The 23,828-nt window shown below is 35.3% G+C and overlaps 3 protein-coding genes across 3 annotated transcripts; 2 read left to right on the forward strand and 1 right to left on the reverse strand.

Annotated features, from left to right (window-relative positions):
* Positions 1-401: 401 nt before the first annotated feature.
* LOC112696332 (pectinesterase inhibitor 3) lies at positions 402-827 on the forward strand. The gene has a single exon (XM_025749059.2). The coding sequence runs from the start codon at positions 402-404 to the stop codon at positions 825-827; it is 426 nt and encodes a 141-aa protein (XP_025604844.2).
* A 6,851-nt stretch (positions 828-7,678) lies between these two features.
* LOC112696340 (uncharacterized) lies at positions 7,679-16,299 on the forward strand. The gene is made up of 18 exons (XM_025749072.3): positions 7,679-8,302; positions 8,626-9,151; positions 9,294-9,554; positions 9,821-9,912; positions 10,317-10,526; positions 10,612-11,010; positions 11,961-12,139; positions 12,221-12,314; positions 12,419-12,475; positions 12,833-12,973; positions 13,117-13,188; positions 13,726-13,839; positions 14,016-14,177; positions 14,274-14,405; positions 14,545-14,646; positions 14,732-14,811; positions 15,128-15,253; positions 15,453-16,299. Exons 1-18 carry the CDS (start codon positions 7,802-7,804, stop codon positions 16,024-16,026), a joined length of 3,822 nt encoding a protein of 1,273 aa, XP_025604857.1. The 5' UTR covers positions 7,679-7,801; the 3' UTR covers positions 16,027-16,299.
* Positions 16,300-16,678: 379 nt separating this feature from the next.
* LOC112696350 (3-oxoacyl-[acyl-carrier-protein] synthase II, chloroplastic) lies at positions 16,679-22,659 on the reverse strand. The gene is made up of 14 exons (XM_025749083.3): positions 21,980-22,659; positions 20,259-20,464; positions 19,980-20,183; positions 19,698-19,808; positions 19,490-19,585; positions 19,272-19,317; positions 19,103-19,182; positions 18,752-18,820; positions 18,379-18,463; positions 17,753-17,907; positions 17,515-17,595; positions 17,373-17,432; positions 17,115-17,278; positions 16,679-17,011 (listed from the first exon to the last, which is right to left on the reverse strand). Exons 1-13 carry the CDS (start codon positions 22,314-22,316, stop codon positions 17,162-17,164), a joined length of 1,647 nt encoding a protein of 548 aa, XP_025604868.1. The 5' UTR covers positions 22,317-22,659; the 3' UTR covers positions 16,679-17,011; positions 17,115-17,161.
* Between the last annotated feature and the right edge of the window lie 1,169 nt (positions 22,660-23,828).

Below are 23,828 nucleotides of genomic sequence, written 5' to 3' on the forward strand. Positions count from 1 at the left end.
GTAACTTGATGTCGGTGAAGGTTTGTCGTTAACTGGAAGAATATGAAAACTAAGTTCGTTTGGAAAGCATACAAATAGCAGTGTTTATGATAAAATAATTTTAATTAATTAATTATTAATTACTACTTAAGTACCTAGTAGTAGCGGTATATAAAAGGCCCTTTGCATGCATATATGTAGCACCACCACATCCACACTTCCAATTAACATCGCAACACACCAACACTAAGAATATGCAAACACATAACAGAAATTACCATTTTATCCTCCTGCTCATCTTGTTTGTGTCGTCGTTCTCGGCGACGGCGCAAGATCTGCTCCGTTCATCGTGCAGCCACGCAAGGTACCCCGCGCTCTGCATCAAAACCCTATCTCCATACGCCACTGGTTCCGCCACCCCCATGGATCTGGCTCAAGCCGCTGTTAGGGTTAGCCTGGCTCGCTCTCGCTCACTCTCCACATATGTTACCACTCTTCAGTCTCAGATGCAGCAACAGGCGCCGCCTTCCACCGACCGAGCCGCTCTCAAGGACTGCGTGCTTCAGATCGCCGACTCCGTGGATGAGTTGACTCGGACGCTGAGCGAGTTGAAGAACATGCGGGTGGGCACGGCGTCGTTCCAGTGGCACCTCAGTAACGCGCGGACGTGGACTAGCACGTCCTTGACCAACTGTTACTCTTGCGTCAGCGGATTTGGCGGCAGCGACGGCAAGGTTGGGTTGGACGTGAAGCAGAGAGTGAACAGCGTAGGAATGCTCACCAGCAACGCGCTTTACCTCATCACGCGAATCGGTGGTGCTGATAATGGCGTTGGTGGAGGAAACTGATGATCATCAACATTTCTTTTTTCGCATCCATGCATGTGCAATCCTTGTGACCATTAGCTAGTGCGATTGATTAGTGCGTAAAAGTTTTTCTACTAATCAAGGTCTAAGTTTTTTTTTTTCTTATTCTCGTTAATTAAACTTTGTAATGATGATGGTTTTTCCTACATAATATAGTGTAATATAAACTTTCTTATTCAACGTTTCGCAAGAATTATATTATTAATAATTAGTATGATTAATTTCTTCGTTTAACTTAATTGCTTCTAAATCGACAAATTAATAGTATGTATGGTTTGGCAACCAATAATTTGGTCCTGAAAATTCATGTAATATATATCAATTTAGTTTTTGAAATTTGTGTGTGATATATTCATATATTGTAATGATGCATGGATGGTGGATTTTGATCTTCTAAATTTTGAATTTTATTTTAGAGAATAAAGTATGATTTTTCACAATTTATTTTATAAGTGGTGGATTTTAATCTTCTAAATTTTGAATTTTATTTTAGAGAATAAAATATGATTTTTCACAATTTATTTTATAAGTAGAATTAAAAAAATATGAGAAAAAAATATTTAAAAATAAGAAATTACACTTTATTTTAGCTTTTAAAGTGAAAATTTAAAATTTAAAAGATTTAAATTCATAAATGGTTAGACTTTTGTTGGAAAAAGTAATAAAATATAACGAGAAATGGTTAGATTTTTAAAGGAAACAATAATAAAATATAGGTTAAAGTATTAAATTGGTCCATACGTTTGGGTGTAATTCTATTTTGGTCCTTAAAATTTAAAGTGTCCTATTTGAATCTAAAAAAGTTTCATTTAGATTTAATTTAGTCCCACTCGAGGTCAAAGATAAATAATTAACGAAATATCCTACATGACAGCAGTATAAGAACAAGGTTGATAATCTGGAGAATAAGTACAAGCTCCAGAAGTACAAAATCAACCGTGGATGCATCAATATATTTATTTATCATTTTTCTTATAATTAAAATGAAATGTTTTATATAAAACTAAGAAAAATGTTAAATACATGTATTGATGCATCCACGGTTGATTTTGTGCATCTAGAGCTTGAACTTATTCTCCAAATTATCGACCTTATTCTTATACTGTTGTCATGTAGGATATTTCATTAATTATTTATCTTTGACCTCACATTGGAACTAAATTGAAGTTAAATAAAACTTTTTTGGATTCAAATAGAACACTTTAAACTTAAGGATCAAAACAGGATTATGTCCAAACGTATGGGACTAATTTAGTACTCTACTCTAAAATATAACAATAGGTGGTTGGGGTTTTGAAAGGAAACTTAATAAAATATAAAGATAGATGATTGGTTTTTTTTAAGGGAAAGTAATAATTTATTAGTAATAATATTAAATCATTAAATGTATTATTAAAAATAATTATTAGTATAAAATATAAATTATATATTAAAATTAAATTAAATAATATATATTTATATATAAATATATAATAATTAATTTTAATATATAAATAATATTTTTATTTATCAATATAATTAATTAAGCCACACTCTCTTTCAGAAACCCAATCATCTAGTTATGAGATAAGCCTCAATGTAGTCTCTGAAGTTGCACTCGAGCCTCATAGTAGTCCCTGAACTTAAAAGTTCCTCAGAGTCATCCCCGAACTTGCACTCCGGGACTCAAAGTGGTCCTTCCGGCAATTTCAGCATACGTGGCGCAACCGGAAAGCTTAGCTGGCAGCGTTGGTGACACGTGGGACTCACAACGGCTAACTGATGTGACAGAGTAAACTCTTCCAACTCAATTTGGTCCATCGGGTGAAGTTAAAACCCTAATCCCCTTTTTTGAAGGCCACATTGTTCACTCTGCTGTCTCCTCGTCGGTGCTGTATTCTTCTGTTCTCCCTCTCTAAAACCCGAAGGTTATGGCTAGCACGAGCAATGCAGCTGAGAGCTCGAATAACCTACGATCGTTTGGAAGCATCATGAGGAGAATGAATAGAAACAGAGAAGCTCGTTTTCCAGAATGGTGTGTCTGCGGGTCGGAACCGGTGCTGCGGTGGTCAAGGACGGATTCTAATCCAGGGAGACCGTTCTTGGGTTGCCCGAACTACAATGTAAGTATTATTATTGTTGATTGCTGTATTTATGGATATAAATTTTGCTGATTAAATTTTCTTTGATGTGCAGACTGTGGGTAAGAAATGGTGTGGATTGTTTATGTGGGTTGATAAAGTTTTAGAAGATGCCATGCCATGTGATGATAGAACAAGACATTCAGTTGATGATGAAGAATGGAAGATGAAGATGGCTTGAAAATTTGATAAATTAGAAGCTGAAATTAGGGTTTTAAAAATGGGAAAAATTTTGATGTTTGTGTTCATGCTGCTGATTATAATTGGTGTTCTTGTATTAAAGCTGGATAGACAGCAGGGTCAACTGTATCTAGCAAAAAACAAATGACATGCATGTTATATGCATTCCTTGTTCATGTACTTATTCCTATCCTTTTGTTTGAAAGAAATGGAAATTAAAGTGTTTGATTATATGCATACTTTTGTTCTTGGACTTCTTTTCAATGAAATAGAAATGGACAGGATTTGAACTACTCTTAAGTCTGTAACAGAGGATAAGATATAAACAAAAGGTTGAGAAAACTCAATTCAATAAAATCATAATTCATAATTCATATTGGTAATGTTTGATTCAAAAAAGATATTATAGAGGCAAAACACCAAGTATATCAAAGTTGTTGACATATTGACCTGATAAAATTCAAATACTAAAATCCCCAACACTAGGACAATATTTTAGGCATTGTAAACAACATCAGCAAAATAGATAAAAAAAAGCAGCCTGCTTTTCCTAAACATAATAATCCTAATCTTCATTTTTTGTGTCTGGGTGCCTTGAATCCAGAGTTGGGCACAAACTTCATGAAATTTGCAAGCCTTGTAGCAGTTCCTTGTGTTGCACCTTGCATAGGACCACTTGTTCAAATACTCCCAGGCTTCCTTATTAACCCTTTCAATCTTTTTGATGATATCAAGGAAGCCATCTTGGCTAGTACACCTTGCACAATTCCAAAGTAGCCCTCTAAGCTGGAGATCCTTCCATTGCTTATTGAAGTTCTTCCACAGAATCTGTGATGGACATCTGGAAAAATCTCCTTAACTGCATTTATAAGGCTCTGTTTCAGATACTAAAGAAGGGGTCAGATAGTTATTTTCGGGCAGCAAAACTGTCTCTACAGTTATATAAGTGACATCAAAATAGTCCATAGACTTGTTCAAGTGGCATCAAATTAGTCCCTAAACTTATGTAAGTGACATCAAACTAGTCCCTACACAGCACTGTTACAGAACATTATGCAGAATAGGATAAATGAGTAATAATAGATTGACAGAACATTATGTAACATATAATCAGTCCAGGATTAATTCTGCATATATAGACAGCAGCCCAGTGTATTAACATCATATAATCAGTCCAGGATTAATTCAGCATATATAATCAGCAATATGTGCCTTAAATCAAACTGGCAAATAAATTACAAAGACATGCACCAAATTTTACTTTCCGTGTAGTTCCCCACAAAACCCAAGACCAAGACCCTTCTTCTTTCTTTTGCAAATGAGGAAATATATATATATATATATATATATATATATATATATATATATATATATATATATATATATATATATATATATATATATATATATATATATATATATAAAACTACAACTTACTACCAACAAAAAAAGACACACAGAAATAAAGAAAATTTGCTAAATTTGGAGCTAAAGTAATCACTAACTAGAGAGGTAATAATATACAACACTGAAGGTGGAGATCAAACAAGAAAAACCATCTAGAAATAGTAATGGTAAATAGTAATTAATGAAAGCTCATTAAATGGCATTTGTTATCTTCTTCATATCATAGCATTGATTCAGTCCTAATCTTCTTCTACCATTTTCATCATCATCACTCTCACTCTCTCATTTTCATTACTTGACAGTTGGCAACAAAAGCACCACTTCCTTGTTTTTCTACTTCTCCTTCTCCCTCTAATATTTCACTGTGCTATATTATCACTATATTCAAATTAACAATATAAGTTAAGTCTTCTATTATTTTGTGGTTTTCTTTTTCAAAATTTTTATTAGAAAAGGTTATTGTGGACCGGAGTATTGAATAGAGTGTCTAACTTTGTTAGTTGTTAACTGTTAAATTATATGATATTTCACCTTTATTTTGATCATGTTGCTAATGATTTGTGTCATGTGAACATAAGAAAGTGTGAAATCAAGAACATTATTTTGGTGTAACTAAGGATAGCAGTTCTCTAGACACTAACTTCAATCTTGGTGGATCAAACCATTCAAATTTACATACCCTTTCCCACAACTAATCCACTAGTCCAGACCAAATTCATCAAACAATTTGACTATTCCAATAGCTAAGTTAACTTCATTAGCAATTGCAAAACTTACTTTATATTACTCTAATTTATGTATGCAAGAATCATTTATGATCACACACTCAGTTTAACTAAACAGCATTACATATTACATTCAGTTTAACTAAACCAACCCAATACAAAGAAAGGCAATTAGGTAAATCAGTCAAATTCAGAATCTATTATCAGAGTTACAAAAAAATTCAACTCCCAAAAGATCTTTACTTCTACTGTGATTATGCAAACTCCGTTTAACAAATTCATTGATCAGAGTCATTGTCTTGAAACGCATTAACAGTTTGGAAACTCCTCCACCAAGAGCAGTAAACCCTAACACATAAAGAACACGTTTTCATATTATCAAAACACAAGAAACACTCATACTCTACAATTTTCTTGGCCAAACCACTACGAAAGCCAGTAGTGATCAAACCCTAGCACAGAGAACAGAACAGAGGCGTTCATACCCACCAATTACAATCGAAAAAAAGGCCTGAACTTTTGTGAATATTAGATTAACAACAATATAAAAAAACAGAGGAACCATATTTTTTTTTCATTTTTGGCTTACCTCTTTCAGAGAAATCAGCCTTCCCATGATTTTTTTTTCATTTTTGGCAAACGAGCTTCTCTGTTTCTATTCATTCTCCTCATGATGCTTCCAAACGATCGTGGGTTGTTCGAGCTCTCAACTGCATTGCTCGTGCTAGTTATAACCTTCGGGCTTCAGAGAGGGAGAACAGAAGAACACAGCACCGACGAGGAGACAGCAGAGTGAACAATGTGGCCTTCAAAAAAGGGATTAGGGTTTTAACTTCACCTGAGGGACCAAATTGAGTCGGAAGAGTTTACTATGCCACATTAGCTAGCCGTTGTGAGTTCCACGTGTCACCAACGCTGCCAGCTAAGTTTTCCGGTTGCGCCACGTGTGTTGAAATTGTCGGAAGGACTACTTTGAGTCCCAGAGTGCAAGTTCGGAGATGATTCTGAGAAACTTTTAAGTTTAAGGACTACTATAAGACTCAAGTGTAATTTTAGGAACTACGTTGAGGCTTATCTCTCTAGTTACATTATATTTACTACGTACTTTTCTTTTTTAAAAAAGCTAACCATGTATTATTACATATATCTTTCGGAGATTTAAAAGATCAGAATAACACTTTTGCTTAGGTTTTTTAGAGGCTAATAAGCATATGTATGAGTTGCAAGTTTTTTTACGAACTAGTTGATATATACTATAACTTTACAGTAGTGACTAAATTGCTCATATTACACGCATAGTGTACTATTTATAGATTATTAGATATCTAGTTTGGTTTAAATATTGAAATTTATGTGTGTTTCGTCGAAAAGCATCTAGCTATCTAGTATAGTAACAACTCAATAACAAATAATTCAGTTTCAGAATCCTTTTGGGGGAATTAGGATATTTTATTAGCTTAAATAAACTCGATCAGTAGTTTTAAAATTAATAACATGTGGAAAGGCCTGTATCAAAAAATTAAATCAAATGAGAAGCATAAATTCAGTCACATGACTCGTGATGACTCCTATTGAGTGTTGACTAATAAATATCATAAGAAAGGAAAAGTATAGGTGAACAATGAAAATATTAAACAATGTAAACAATAGATATATCGGATGTTCATTTTACTAGTGTACGGATGGTTATTTTAATATTAAAATTTAGAAGGTTAATTTGGAAGTGTAGTGTATTTTTATTTGATTGGTGTTCAATAAAATCATTGTCCCCCTAGCATTCCCCATAAGAAATATTCAAGTAGCTTCTTATGTGTGCTGTGCCGACCCAAGTTGGAACACGTGTTTTTGCTACTATATTTATACCAGTACCTGCTACCTTGTAATCCGGAAGGATATGCACAACTTGGAAGATATAATTGAAATATGAAATTAATTCCAATATACCATTCATGTAAAATTTTCTGTATTATCGATTATTTGTATTTGATAAATTAAGTTTTTCTGAAGCAAATCAAACAAATATTTTCAAGATACACCGTGAAAATTTGTATAAATGCATCTCATATGAAACTTTTTATATTAAATTTACTTTTGAAAAGTTTCACCCAATTTATATTCTCAACCAAATATACTATGGATCAATTTTGTTCTCTCTAAATCGAAATCAAGATATCTACCACCAGTTCACATGGAGCGGTTTTTTTGGACATTTATATGGAGCCTTTTTAGGTCTGTGGCCCGAAGGTTAATAAAAAATTGAACATTTCATTGTTGATTTTTGATAGACTGGGCCGAAAGGCCCAATGTTTCCCGCGAATCCATAACGCACCGTTAGTTAGCCGCCATTATGAAGAAGAGCAAAAAAAATAACGCATAGCAATAAGTCGTACGGCCCAAAAGGGGTTCTAATTTATTAACCTCTCACTTCACTTGCATCTCCTCGTTGAGTGCTTAAACCTCTGCTGCTGACGGAGCTAGGGTTTTACTGCACTTTCCGGTGATTAATCCGATTACATCATCCTCCATGGACGACTTCGAGATGGACGCACCATCCATCTTCGGGGAAGGTTTGAACGATGATTTCTGCGACTCAATCCTCTCTCGCTTATCCGGCTCCACCAAGGAAAGCCACTTGCATCTCTGCGCCGTAGTCGGTGCCATGTCTCAGGAGCTCAAGGACCAAAAACTCCCCTCCTCCCCTGTCGCTTATTTTGGCGCTGCATGCTCCTCCCTGGACCGCATATCAGTGGAACCCGACCCTCCCAGCCACGTCATCGGTGCCCTCCTCACCGTTATATCCCTCCTCATTCCGAGAGTGCCCGCTGCGGTGCTGAAGAAGCAGAGGGAATTCTTGTCGGGCCTGGTGGAGCGAGTTCTTCGGTCGTTGGTGGCATCAGAGATTGTCATGGTTTCAGGATTGAAGTGCCTATCACATTTGTTGATTAGAAGGGACAGTGTGGATTGGTCGGATGTGTCTCGGTTGTTCAATGAGTTGTTGAGGTTCCTTACTGATTCACAACCTAAGGTATACTAGCTTTTCTGTAAAAACAAAATCCGAATTTGCAGTTTGTAAAAATCAATGGATATGGGGGCGATAGGGATACCATGATAAAGCTTTCACAGTAATGAGGGTATTGTTTTGTGCTATGTCCCCAAGTTCTTACAACTTTTATACTTAGTTGATCCTGTTCTAATAAGAATGGTACATTACCTATGGTTGGGTCTTGCATATAGCTTCTGTCCCGCTTTAAGATTTCTGCCTCTCTTCTTGATTATAAGGATACTGAATGCTTGCTAAACTGCGGTGCATATTCGAATCTTGTGTGTGCTAACTAAATCTTTTAACAGGTTAGAAGGCAATCTCATTTGTGTCTTCGTGACGTTTTGCTGAACTTCCAAAATTCTTCTCTCTTGGCCTCCGCAAGTGAGGGAGTCAGAAAACTTCTGCAAAGGTCTATTCTGCTGGCTGGTGGAGGAGATGCTAATGCCAGCGAAGGAACTTTTGGAGCCCAGCAGGTTCTGTATATTCTTGATGCTTTGAAAGAAAGTCTTCCCTTCTTGTCACTGAATGACAAGACCACCATTCTCCAGCACTACAAAAAACTCTTGGATTTGCATCAACCTCTAGTCACAAGGCGCATAACAGATGGCTTGAGTTTTCTTTGTCTCTACCCAACATCAGAAGTTTCGCCCGACCCATTACTCGAGTTGTTATGCTCGTTGGCTCATTCTATCTCATCAAATGAGACTTCCGGAGATGGAATGACATTTACATCTACTGCTCGCTTGCTCGCTACTGGAATGAATAAAGTTTATTTGAGCAACAGGGATATATGTGTGGTTAAGCTCCCTCTTGTCTTTAATGCTCTCAAAGGTAAGATATCATACCCCCTTTTCCTTTTTGAATGATTTAATTATGTTGCGCTTCTTAATGCTCTCTATGTGCACATGTTCAAATGTGCTTACCTGTTTCCAAGGTACTTCCTCAAGTATTGTTTTTTCCTTTGAATATGCAGATATTTTGGCATCTGAACATGAAGAGGCAATATATGCAGCCACTGATGCCTTTAAGAGCATGATTAACTCTTGTATTGATGCAAGGTTGATTATGCAGGGAGTGGATCAGATCTCTTGCAGTAATGACAGAGAACCGAGGAAGTCAGGACCAACCATTATTGAAAAATGCTGTGCAACTATTGAGAGCTTACTTGATTACCACTATACTGCTGTCTGGGACAGAGTATTACAAGTTGTTTCAGCTATGTTTAATAAATTAGGTACTTTGTTTGCTGTCAGATCTCACTCTTCGTTTTTGCACTGATAACCTTTTGCTTGGTGGTGATTAGACTAAGAGAGGCCAACTAGTATTATTTCTAATATAAGAATTATGCTTATGGTTTAATTTGTCTAAACCATGGATGGTGTGTTTAATTTGCCGATATTTGTTTCACCTCTGTTTTTGAGTCGCCTTTTGTAATCTTGTTCTTTAAAATGTATATACTGCAAATTACTTATGTTTGGGACTTTGCTATCATCAATACAGGAAACAGTTCTCCTTATTTTATGAGAGGAATACTCAAAAACCTGGTAGATGTGCAAAAGCTACATGATGAAGATTTTCCCTTTAAGAAACAGGTCTGTTATTTTCCTATTGAAAATTATGTTTTGTCTTAGTTTGAATGGTTTTCCATTAGAGTTGACTAGGAAAAAGTTGGATATATTTTGTATTCTATTATAATATTGAAGGTTTGAAACTTTAAAGTGACTGGGTTGGTTTTAGCAACCATTTTGTTTCTAGGTTACAAATCTTCGATTTGCTCATGTAATTAGTATTGATAGGGACATTTGGTGCTGTCAATGCTGCTGATTGCGTGCTTAGCAAATAACAGAATAGCTGCTCTGTGCTGCAAACTTCTGTTGTTTTTTATATTTATTATGATTTTTCAAGAATTGGGAGCAAACCTCTGGAACTATTTTTTATGTTATAGTTTTCTTTGGGCAACTGATTACTTATGTATGGTACATTCTACATCTTGTAGCTGCATGAATGCTTTGGATCAGCTCTTGCTGCAATGGGACCTGAACGATTGTTGTCCTTTATACCTCTGAATTTGGAAGCTGAAGACTTGTCAGATGCAAATATCTGGCTGTTTCCAATCCTAAAACAGTATATTATTGGTGCCCGTTTAAATTATTTTAAAGATGAAATCTTACCTATGATTGAGCGTATAAGGGAGAAGGCTCGAAAGGTGGGAAACAATTTATTATTTATTTATGAGTTGCAGTATTAGCCTCCCGCAGAGATTTTCGTTACTTACTTTCTCTGTTTTGCAGCTTGAGAAGCAAGGTTTCAAGGTTTCATCAAGGAATGCAGATGCTCTTGCTTACTCTTTGTGGTCTTTGCTGCCTTCATTTTGCAACTATCCTGTGGACACTGCTGAATGTTTTGTGAATCTACAAGGACATTTATGCAGAGAGATAAAAGAGGAACCTGACGTTCGTGGAATAATTTGCAATAGCTTGCAGCTTCTGATTCAGCAGAATAAGAATGCTGAGGAAGCAAATAACACAGATTTTAATGGGCAAGATATGGACAAACAAGGTCTTGTCTGTTATTCTCAACAGGTTGCCAAGGACAATTTGAACGTGCTGAAGTCATCTGCAAAGCACTTACTAGTTGCTCTGGCAGATGTATTCCTGAAGCCCTCAAAAGATGATGGTGGTTGTTTGCAGGTACTAAACTTTGTAAATTGGGAATTGTCTCTTTAGTGTTCAGCAGTGGTGCAGTAATTATGCATCCCTAAATGACTAGTGTATTGCAACATAGAAGATAATTTATAATAAGATGTTAGACATTCTGTTTATGTGGTGGGTCTGTGATAGTTCCCTCTACTTTGTTGGCTACATGTGATATTCATCATTATCATAATTTATCTGTTCTAGAATATTCATATACTTTGTTTGCCATGTAATGCTCATAGGGAATCCTTATTTTGTGTAACTTGGTTGCGGCATTTATGTTTTTCTGTACAATCACTTTGATAGGAGTGATAGAGACTGTATGTTTATTGGAGAAATATTTGGGCTATTCAAAAGCATTAGTTAACACTGTATGTTTAGTAAAAGCAGCAAGTTCATGTGCTATCAATTTAAAAAAATTAGGGGTTCTGTTGAAAGGATTTATGATAGAATACAAAATAAGGAATATCTGGATACATTCTAACTCTTTATTATATTTGTGTCTATTGAAGTCATCTAAAATTTTAAAGCAATTTTTACCAAGTACTATTATTATAGCTTGTACTTATTGAAGAATACTTCTATTTTGTTTTACCAAATATATTTGCTACAACTTTTGAAAAGCCATATTTGAAAAAACAAGAAAAATAAGCAACTTTAAAGCAAAAACTTTACCAAACCCATCTTATGTCAGTGGCAAAGGATCTCCCTCCACCAGTGTGAAAATGAAGCATGTTTTTTGCATACTGTTATTTAATTGTTTAGTCTTTCTATAGACAAGTTGTTGGTATATGAATATTTCATGGTATGCTGTATCCATTTAGTGATTTTACTAACTGGACTTGTCTTTAGATTCTTCATTGTCTTTGAATTGAATGGATAATTTCTTTGTTACATTTGGCTGGTGCAACAAGTTTATAGAGATGGTTTTGGTCCATTTACAGCGAACTATTGGTGATATTGCTTCCATAGCAGATAACACAGTTGTGGGGAATTTACTCATCCGCAGAATGAGAGAGATGGGAAAACGCCTTAAAGATGCTGGCAGAGTAGACAATTCCCAGAATTTCAGTTCTATGCAGATTGATGAAGCATCAAAAGAAATTTCTTCATTAGTTATCAAGTATCCATAGTCATCTATTTCGTGAATTGTGTATATATGGATTTACTTCATAAAGTTGTGACATATTTCTTTCTATCCCAGGGCACAGTACGTTGATTTTGCAGTTTCCCTGTTGCCTGGTTTAACGGCTGAAGGGATTGATGCATTATATGATGTAATAAAGCCAGCATTAAAGGTCTGACTAAGTATAAGTGTATTTAACTTCGTTCTATTATAGTAGTTCCCCCAACCCCCTTTCACATTTGAAATTAGAAGTATTATAGTTTTAACTAATTGCAGGACGCCGAAGGTGTCATGCAGAAGAAGGCATACAAAGCACTTTCAATCATTCTCAAGGTAGTCTATACAACATTTGATTTGGTTTTCTGGTCAACCAAAAAGTCTGGGTTGATGTGGTTAAAGCATATTCCTAAAAAAGTATTGATGCTGTATGAACTGTAGCTACAATGCTTCAATTTGTGCTGTTATTTGATGGGGATGCATAATATTGTTGAAAGATTGGTTACCTGTCCAATGGTTAAGTTGAAGTTATTCTAAATATTTCACCACTATATGTTTTCTTTCTTGGATCACTAAAAACTATCTTTAATTGGTGTTTTTACTGCTGAGCTATATTTCATGTTGTGAATATATTTTCTTTGATAGTGTTTACTATTTTGGCTTAAACATTCTGATTTGTGTTTTTCTTGACAGAGTTCAGATAGTTTTGTTTCTTCAAAGTTGAAGGAACTTTTTGAGTTGATGGTTGAAATTCTTCATTCATGCCATTTTTCTGCCAAACGTCACAGGCTTGATTGCCTTTACTTCTTAATAATTCATGCTTCAAAGTCAGAGGTATTAAAAAATGTGTTTTTGCTTCTTTGTTTGTTACCTTGAGTTATTTTTGTAATGATACATCTGATAAGCTGTAGAGTTTGTTGCATCACCTAGTGTTACTGTGTGAACGTAAATAATGTGAAAGCATGCATTGCCTACAGGATAGTTTGGAGGACTTGTGGAGAAAAGATGTTGAAGTTTTCCTTGTCGAAATAATAATTGCTGTTAAAGAGGTAATGTGTTAATTGTGGAATGTTCCAAAATGAGTCGGCATGCAATGTCTTCAACTGGTATTTTCCCCTCTAGTTTATGTATGTATAAGCAACATTTTTCAAATGTGTGGTGTTTTATTTGAATACTAAATGTCTAAATTTGAGCCATCGTTGCAACAGTGCATTGATAAATATTATTGCTCAATTTATATTGGGTTTTTTCTATCATTACAAATGTTGTGGACTTTGTTTTTCTTGTGTTATTGACGCTGATTTTGAATAAAATCTTGTTCTGTTAATGTATTTATTTCTTCATTTTGGTCTTGGCACCCGTCAAATTCAATACTACCTAGTCGGTCCTTTTTTTAAAATAGTATGTTGTGGCTGTTCTTGGTGATCATGTCAATGAACAGTGGGTGATCATTCTTCAATGTGTTTTTCAATATGGAGCACTTGGGAATGTTGTTTGGCAAGGACATCAGATTCACCTGAAAATAGTTTCTTAATTCACCTTCATAAGGCTGCTGTGGTGCTAAATTTGGAAGAGTATCTTTGCAGGTTAATAAAAAAACTAGGAACAGGGCTTATGATATACTTGTCCAAATTGGCCATGTACTTGGAGATGAGGAGAGAAATGGGAACAGAGAAAAATTGCTGGAGTATTTTGACAAGGTAATATCTCACTTGTGCTTTTACATCTTCATTAGTTTCTTAATAATCAATATCACCTGCACATCCTCTATTTGATGTGATGTACAGTATTCTACTCATCAATCTTTAGTCTTGAACACGTCATTTATATTTCTCCCTCATTGGGTAATGATTTTGTGAGATCTTCATGAGCTCAGATTGCTGGGGGTCTGGGCGGAAAAACTTCACATATGATAAGTGCAGCTGCAAAAAGTTTAGCTCGCTTGTCATACGAATTCACTGATCTTGTTATACCTGCTTTCGACTGGCTCCAATCGACATATCTCCAACTCCCAACAGAAAATAGAGAGATAATTAAGGTCTGTCCTTCTCTATTTGATTGATTAATGATGATTGAAGGAAATGATATTTTGCCAAACTTCAGGACAATGTGTGTTTTTCATGTCATGCTGCAGGCGAATTTGGGTTTATTGAAGGTATTAGTAGTCAAATTAGAAGCAGAATGTTTAAAAGGGCAGCACCTACGGAGCATGGTGGAAGGTTTGTTGAAGTGGCAAAACAGTACCAAAAATCATTTTAAAGCAAAGGTTGCTTGTTATTTTACGTGTTTTTGTGGAAAACTGCAATTTCATTGATCTGTTATCATGGATGACTGTTGTTTTGTAGATAATGGTGCTTGTTCATGCTGTAAACTGCTAAGTGCTAACACATTCAAATTCTTTGCAGGTTAAACTTCTCTTGGGAATGCTTGTCGCAAAGTGTGGACTGGGTGCTGTTAAAGATGTCATACCTAAAGAACATATGAAACTTCTTACCAACATACGCAAGGTAATTTGGACAAGCATTATAGTGTATTTTTTTTTCCCTTCCTTTGGAAGAGTTTTTCTGAGATTTTCAATCAATTTCGTAACAGATCCAAGAACGGAAAGAGAGAAAACGGGGTGCTAAATCTGAGGAAACTAAATCACATTTCTCCAAAGCAACCAAGTCCAGGTAATGGTCAAAGTATTTGGTTGCATTATTAGGGACAGAGAAAATAGTTTCAGCACCAGAAACCTATGTGACTCTTGAATTTCTACCCAATTTCACATTTGATGTAGTATTGTTTTGCAAGTGTGTATGATTGTTGCGTATATGAAAGCAAAGTGAATGTTACTATAGTGACTAACTAGAAAAGCTACATCCAGTATGGTGCACCAAATGCCATTTTAAAACATGTTTGTGCATTAATTTGGCATTGAAGCTGTGATTTTTGTTATTATGCACGATTCTTTTATGCACTGACAAATATATGTAAGCTTATTTTCAGGCAAAGTATGTGGAATCATACAAAAATCTTTTCAGATTTTGATGAAGAAAGTGGCGGGAGTGATGTGGACTATCTAAATGCCAAGACAATCTCTGGAAGGGGCAAATCAGCAGCAACTTCATTGAGGTAAGATGTATCTTCTGACTTGCCCATTCTTATTACTGGCTGGATTCTTTTGCTGATTTTATTATTATTTTTAAGATGTAATGAGTAAATTGTCATAGGTCAAACATTTTGTAAGATCTGGCTTAATACTGCAAAATTTATTTTGGTTTGTTCTAGAACTTAAAAATGGACTGTTCCCAATTGTTGGTTGTTTCTGTAGGTCCAACATCAGGCTAAAGAAGAATTTGCCTGAGCACTTGTCTGACGAATCAGATGATGAACCGCTTGATCTGCTTGATCGCAAGAAAACATGGTCTGCTCTGAGATCATCTGAGCATCTCAAAAGAAAATCAAGGTCCGAAGATGATGAGATGGAGCTAGATCCCCAAGGACGTTTAGTTATCCGCGAGGAAGGGAAACAGAGGAAGGAAAAGCCTGCCGAACCTGAGTACGATGCTAGGAGTGAGCCTGATAGTCACTTGTCTGGGAAGTCTGGGACTAAAGCCCAGAAGCGAAGGAAAACATCAGACTCCGGGTGGGCTTACACGGGGAAGGAATATGCTAGCAAGAAAGCCAGGGGAGATGTGAAGAGGAAAGACAAGCTCGAACCATACGCATACTGGCCACTTGATAGAAAAATGATGAGTCGCCGACCGGAGCAGCGTGCTGCAGCGAGAAAGGGTATGTCAAGTGTTGTTAAGATGACCAAAAAGTTTGAAGGTAAGAGCGCTTCTGGTGTGTTGTCGATGAAGAGCTTGAAACTAAAGAAGAAAGGCAGCAAAAAGAAAATGTGAATAAGGTCAATGTATATTTGTTTATCATTGATGAGGTAGATAACCATCCGGCAGTTTTCTTTATTTATGAAATCGATTTTAATGTTCTCTTTTGTTTTGTCCTCCGCCCAATGTGTACATCACAAAAATTGATTCTAAAGTAGGTCAGAGCCATTTTGAGTAGGTTTCTTGTTTGTTCTCCAGCAAATGTAATAACTTTCGGATGTACATTTACTGCTACTCGATTTTGTTTTGCATTTACTCCAATCCGAAGAAAAAGTACCTTTGCATCAAGGATGGATTGCTTTTGGTTAATTTCTCGCATTAAACATGAGCAATATCTCAAGGTTTTTCTGATTCTGATGAGCAATTGTCAAGTTTTGAAACTGACCTTTAATAGAAAGGCGGCAAATAAATCTCAATTTGATGCTGTTAAGGAAAAACCAAAGATATTGTATGATGGAAGATAATATCTAACATCAATTGGAATATAAATTGAGATCTATTTTAAAGAAAACGTTATTTGTCTTTGATATTTAGAGCACAAGAAAAAAGAATAAGAGTATTATTTTCCAATAATAATAATAAAACTAAAGAGGGCATTTCCTGAGAGATTAAAATCATCCCCTTTTCCCTAAATGGTCTGGTTTAAGGGCAATAGAACAAGGCAGCGAAAAAATAAATTGCAATTTGTTATTGCACAAACTATTTGGGTACATAGGGAATAAATAAAACAGAAGAGCTTATATATACTGCCAAGTGGATTTGTTTAAGAGTCACATCAAAGTGGGTCAAGTCCTACTCTATAAAGGCAATAGCAGCCATTCATGTTCTTCATCGGTGGATAGAACCGGCTCCACCATGTATCTCGGCCAGACAATCTAAACCACGAAACCATCTCTTAACAATGTCCTCAAGAGTTTCTGCTCCAACCATTTCCACATATATTTTCATCCAATTCATGACTTTGATCATGCGTGTAACAATTGCCTGGCTACCTTAGTAACTTAACATAAAAACAACACACAATTTAATACATGTTCAAGGAACATCCACAGTCATCCAAATTAAATGTTTCTCGTACTAGGACGATATATTTAGAGACATACCTTCTGTATAATGGTAGGGAAGGTATTATTCTGAAACATGTATTCATTCACTTATACGGAGCAAATATGATTGAAGAATTGTGGCCCCCAAAACCAAATGAATTGGATAGGGCAGCCTTGATATCTAGTCTCTCTTTCTTTGATCCCACAAGCACTTTGGCATCCTGAATTTTTCTCATCAATTTGGACATGTTAGATTAAAAGATTAAAATTAAAATTTTGAAATGAAGGATGGAATGATGCAACAAGAAACATTACCACTCCTTGATCTGGGTTTTCCAGGTTGATATTGGGATGCACCCACCCTGTCCTAATTGCCTGTATAAAGAGAGAGCAAACCTCAGGACCATTTTAGTCACAAAACGCGGGGTACCGAACTAAGTGATCCATTGGGTTTTACCTGGACTGTTGCTACAGCTTCCACGCCACCAGCTGCTCCTAGTAGATGACCAATCATAGATTTTGTAGAATTCACTCTTAGCTGAAAAAACAAGAGACAATAGTATGGATGACCATATCAGAAGTACCAGTGTTTTACTCAACATGAACTCCAGAAGAACAAGAGATCATGTTTGCCATAGAATTGATCACCAAGATAACAATGTTAATAGTGGTGTAACTTAAAAAGATAGATGTACCTCAGGATTTTGACCAAAACAATGAAGCAGAGCCTGGAACTCCTTAAGATCACCAGCAGGCGTGGATGTGGCATGTGCATTTATGTAGTTCACATCCTCTTTTGATACTCCAGACTGAGCTAATGCCTTTTCAATGCAAAGTATAACGCCAGCTCCTATTTAAGATGGAGTAAAGAAACATGAATGCAAGTTCCGCAGGGAGATACAAATCATTCCTTGTCAAGTCATAGAATACTCAAAGAAGAGTCCGAATGGAATCATAAAGGAAATGTGGTAAAGTACAAGCAGATACTAATTATGACTAGGATTACTAGGTCCACTAATATATGCATATTATTAAATCCCAGGTCCATATTGTCGAGACAAGTCATGATCGCAACATGCAGTTTCAAATTCCATAACGATCTCTGAAGAAGAAATTCCAGTGCCAAACAAGAAAAATGCAACATATAGTATATTTCTAAATACTTAACCCTAACCATCAGCAAATTGCACACATAATTCTAAATATATAAGAATACCCTTGTCACATTATTTTGCCTTGTTCTCTTCGGATTTTAAGCATGGTAATCATAGCATGCATATAAATGCTTTAAATTTTGCTAGTAAAGGATTTGATATTTTACCATCGGGACGTGGCTCTGTCACATGATATGCATCACAGGTGAAGCTTCCACCAAGGAATTCAGCATATATGGTTGCACCTCTTTTCTGCAATGTAAAAGAGATGCATTTGATTCAGTTGCAAGACAAATGTCAAGCGCAGATTTGATGTGAGAAGTAACAGGTGAATTTTTATGACAAGCAGCAGCCTGAAAATCAATCCTAATTCAAGAGAGAACAGATGTATGAAGTCCTTTAATACTGTTTGAAGGAACTGAAGGATGCACTAAACGAAATAAATTACATGCACGAGTCTGCAGTAATAATATCAAAAGATGCACTGTCATTTCATAAGGGATGTTCTGTTCTAAAATTATTAGATCAGATTTCATGTACCTTTGCATGCTCCAAGTCCTCCAAAAGTAAAACTCCAGCTCCTTCCCCCATGACAAATCCATCTCGGTTCTGGAATATCATAAACAGCCTAATTAGAAAAACTGAATTTGCCATAGCTCATATCCATAGAAGACAGCATTTTTGTGATCAAAAGGAAAAGTTGTATCTGTGACCATTGTAACGTTAGTTTTTAATAAACTATGCTGTTCAGATTACAAGAAAGGATACAAGACTTGGTCATCAAATTTCATTATAATTATAGTCGTATTATTTCAAAAATAAAAAATGATGAAAGCCTCAGCAATACAAAACATGGTGAGTAGCAGAAAGAATGAGCAGGTGTTGTATTACAATGTCCCAAGGGCGTGAAGCTTTGGTAGGGTCTGTATTCCTCTGTGATAGGGCTCTGCATGCCACAAAACCTCCCAAACCTGTACCAATGATTAGTGGATTCATATCAGCTAGATTTATGGCACGATAACCGTATGCAGGTGAAAAAGAATCAATGGTGAGATCATACCAATGGGTATAATAGCAGCATCTGAGCCACCACAAAGCATCACATCCTGCATGAATATTTTCATATTAAATTTATCAATACATTTTGATGCAATGACCATATCATTACACCAAACTGTCTCAGGAAAAAAAAGTTAAATAAATAAATAAATAGAAGGTATAATATTGGATACGAAAAATTCACCATCATGAGAGTAATATCAAAGCATGAATACTTACAGCTTCACCTCTTATGATGTGGTTTGCTGCATTCAATATACAAAAGTTACTTGTAGCACAAGCTGTAGAGATTGAATAATTAGGGCCCATCCATCCCTGTAATCCATAAAAGATAACAATGTTTGTTAGACTCTGAAGACAACATAGCCAAAATAAAAGCTTGGTACGAAACAAAACACCAATTTATGGTGTCCATGCAACAACAGACCAGATCCATCGCAAGTATGGCAGATCCCATATTTGTTGTGGCAAAAGGTACACAAAAAGGATTCATCTTCTTATATGATACTCTTAAAGCTTCAATGGCATCATTAAAAACCTGCTCAATAGAAAAAGCACCAAAAATCATAGTCAATAAAACAAGGGCACAAGGTTGAAAATATAGCACACTCTTCTGCTCCATTTGGATTGCAGTGGCATTAAATTCAGTCCACAACACCAGCTGGTTTTACAAGATTTGTATCTCAACATGAAAGTAAGACAAGGTTACCTTCATGCCACCCATTGCTGAGCCAATCAAAACCCCACATTTTTCCTTATTCAACTCATCCATTACATCTTCAGTAATTCCACCATCAACTAAGGCCTTCTTACCGGCTGTTAGCAAATAGAGCATAAATTTATCCATTCTCTTCGAAAGTTTTGGTGCAACCCAGCCATCGGTGGAGAACGACTTGATCTCACCAGCAATCCTCTGGAAACATAGAATATTCAGACCAAAAGCTACAACAGACAACAAAAAATACAATTTCAATTATATATAACTTGCCGTTGGATATTCAGCACAATCAAATGTCTCGATCTCACTAATGCCGCTAACACCATCAAGTAAATTGTTGTAGTAAACATCTGGTTCGTGACCAAGAGGTGTAACAACGCCCAACCCGGTCACAACTACTCGCCTTTGTTTTGTAGGAGGTTTTTTCGTTGTTGTGACTTCATGTGCAGGTTCCACAGCTACAGCCATTGTTTTACCTTATAGTTATGCAATTCAGAGGAATAAGTCAGCAATAATAAAAATTGCATGCAACTGCCTATCATTCAAGAAATTCGTATCAGAAGCATACAAAGAAAGAGCGGCCCACAGCTTATAGTTCAACATGATGCATGTGTAGTTTCCAATGATCATGATAAGGATATGTTCTTTTGGGAAGTAGAAATGGGGTGAAATTTTTACAATAAGTTCTATGAGTGAAATTACACATGGGCCACATCCATTGTAAATTCCCAACCCATTTTTAACCCCTAACAGAACATACCCTTGGTGCACATTAATGTTGAGCAGGAAATGCAACCCCAGCCATTAACAAAAATATGCTTAGGTTTATCCAAGGTAGTAATTCTAAGACTATGGTAACAAAAATGCTATGAAACCTCGAAAAATTCATCAGACCCAACTTATATCCCTTGCTTTAAATCAAAACACTCAAGACCACTGAATACTAGAACCCATCAGGCAGGGACATGCATGCAGCAGTAGTAGACTTGTCCAGTGTGTTAAAAACATACTAAAGAACTAGGAGCAAAAATAACTTGTGGATAGTTTGTGCCAGAATCATCTATTTTACATGATAATTTAAAAAAAAAATTGAGGGAAAAAAAAAAAAGGAGCCTCTGACTTGCTTATGTGTGCTTATGACAAAGGCATAACTTACCTCCATTATTTTACATAGAGAAACAAAAAACGAGAGAGAGAGGGAGAGAGAGGTAATCCCACGTGGGGGCGATATTTACATAGTAGTTAACTTCAGAACACTTCAGTGTGATTATTATTTTCATGAAGAAAAGCAAAAAAAAAATAAAAATAAAAGTCAAAAGAAATTTATTTTTGTTTGAGTTGATTCTGTGAATATGCTGAACTACCTCAACGAGATTGCAAGAAATTCAAAGTGATGATGCGAACATTAACCAATATTTAATGGGAACTTTATGTAGATACCTGAGTGTACGATAAATACAAGGAAATGAAGTAGGAATGGGAAATGAAAGCAAAAAGCATGGGCAATGGCATAGTGTTGTAGCAACATGTCCTAATTAAGTGACACAGGTGCACCATCAACCTCAGCAAAGAAAGAACAACAACTACCCCCATACTCCTAATATTATAAACCGTACCCTCAAAACAGTTAAACAGAGCAGGTAGAACAACCCTCCATACTAAACCACCAAGCAACCCCATTTATTAGGATGACCAACCAAAAGACAAAGATCCAAGCTAACACTTGTGCATTTTAAGTAATTCAGAAAAAAAGGGAAAAAAGCCACACATACACACACACATCCTTCAGAAGACCAGAAAATCAGAACCCAGATTTCATAACCATAATAAAAAAACTATTATTATTATTATATTAATATAAGAAAATTAAATAAATGAATCAAATTGAAATACCCAGTACGGGGTACAGATTAAAATTGCAAAAAGCACCAGAAATATCTTAACTTGAGGTGATTTAAGTGGGGAAAATTAAAAAAAAAAAAAAAGTTTACCAGAGTGAGCAAGTTTATTGAGACGGGTGTGTCTGCGATTGGGAGTTGTGGATCGAAAGAGAGAAGAGAAGGCATTGTGAGTGTTGCAGTAGTCATCGCAGGGCTCGAAGGAGCTTATGAGTCCCTGAATGCTGGATCCGTAGAGCGAAGAAATCAATCTCATGTTCAATTGGGAGGTGTTTGGTGGCAGCGCCTTCGTCCTCCTTGACCTCTTGGATGAGCGAAGCGCTGCCTTTGGAGTCCCGGCGCGGTCAGCGTGGCACGTGACTGACATGCAAGCTGCCACCAGCCACGTGCAGAGGGGTGAGGCCATGGATGAAGCAGCGGAATGTATCATGTTGTCTAAAGCAGAAGCTCGCAAGAGAATCGAGGACGTTTCAGTGAAGATACATGTACATGTATGTATGTATGTATGTATATACAAAGAAGAAGAAGAAGAAAAAGAAAGTGAGTTGTGGGGGTTTTGAAGAAGGTTGAGAGTTGAGAGAGTGAGAAAGAGAATCGATCTGAGAGAAGAAGGAAAAGGGAGGCGTTGTGAAGTCTCAGAGTCTCAAAGTCTCTGCTTTTTCTGCAATCTGACTCTCACTCTCTCCTTCGCTTCTCATTTCATTTGCTTTCCCTATTAATTTTATTTTATTTAATTTTCTACTAACCTCTCTTCTTTTTCTTCGCTATTCATCATTATTTATGCAATATTTTCTACTTATATTGTATATTTTTTTTCATCATTAGTGTAAAACGTGACATAGCATTTATTTTATTCTTGCTTTCAGATTTTCTTTAGTCAAAATAATACTTTATTCTCAGTAAGACTTTTTTTTACGAAAATTTGAAAGTAAATACCAAAATTAGTTAATAATTAAGAGATAAAGATCAGTTTAAATTGATTTTTAAAAAAATATTTAGTTTTTATTTTTTTAAATAAGATTTTTAAAAAATTTAAATATTAAAAACGTTTTTTGTTTCTATTTTTTTAAAAGTAAAATATTGTTAACTTTTAAAAAAGTAAATTGTTTAATTTTTTAATAAATTAAAAAATATATCTAAATAAATTTAGAATTGAATAAAAAATATTTTAATTTTTTTTTTAAAAAAAAATATTTTTCACTCGAAAAAACTAATCCAAATCAACACTAAAACCTAATTTGCTCATAAATTTTCATCTAATAATTAGTTGGGCTTTTAAATTTTAAACAAAAGCTATTTTTAACCGTAAATCAAATTAATTTTTTTAATAATCAATCTAATTAATAAAATGCTTAAAATACTTATGAGATGCTCATTTAGTTAAATGTCATGTAAACAAGTTGAGAGACATTACTATCTGCAAGCCACTGATGAGCTGTTAATACTTAATAGTTATCTGCACACATAAGTATCCATGTAATACAGTAATAGAATGGGTGACAAAATGACTTGATTGAATTATAGTTATAAAACTCATTATCAAATTAAGTATGTTTAAAATTTATATTAATTATCAGATCAAATTCATGAATCAAAATTTATCTTATCTCTAATTATATGATAAATAAAAATATTTAAATTTTATCTCTTGATGATTATTAAAAAGTCCCATATATGTAAACTAGTAGTTGAATATGATACAAAAGAAATTGAAATTAATCCGTATATATTATCATATATATTCTAAAAAATAAAGACCACAAAAGAAAAGGAAAAGAAAAATGCTGGTGCATACCAGTGTCTCCTTTTGCTGGCTACGTGACCTGAAATAATGTAACAGAGATGCAAATTGAAAATTAATATTACTTTTTTTTGGTAAGAGAATGGAAGGCTAATTTTTTTTATATTGGTTAAATATGTGTGTAATATATTGTTATTGGAA

Source organism: Arachis hypogaea, chromosome 1 (genome assembly GCF_003086295.3).
Source record: "Arachis hypogaea cultivar Tifrunner chromosome 1, arahy.Tifrunner.gnm2.J5K5, whole genome shotgun sequence".
Lineage (NCBI taxonomy): Eukaryota > Viridiplantae > Streptophyta > Magnoliopsida > Fabales > Fabaceae > Arachis > Arachis hypogaea.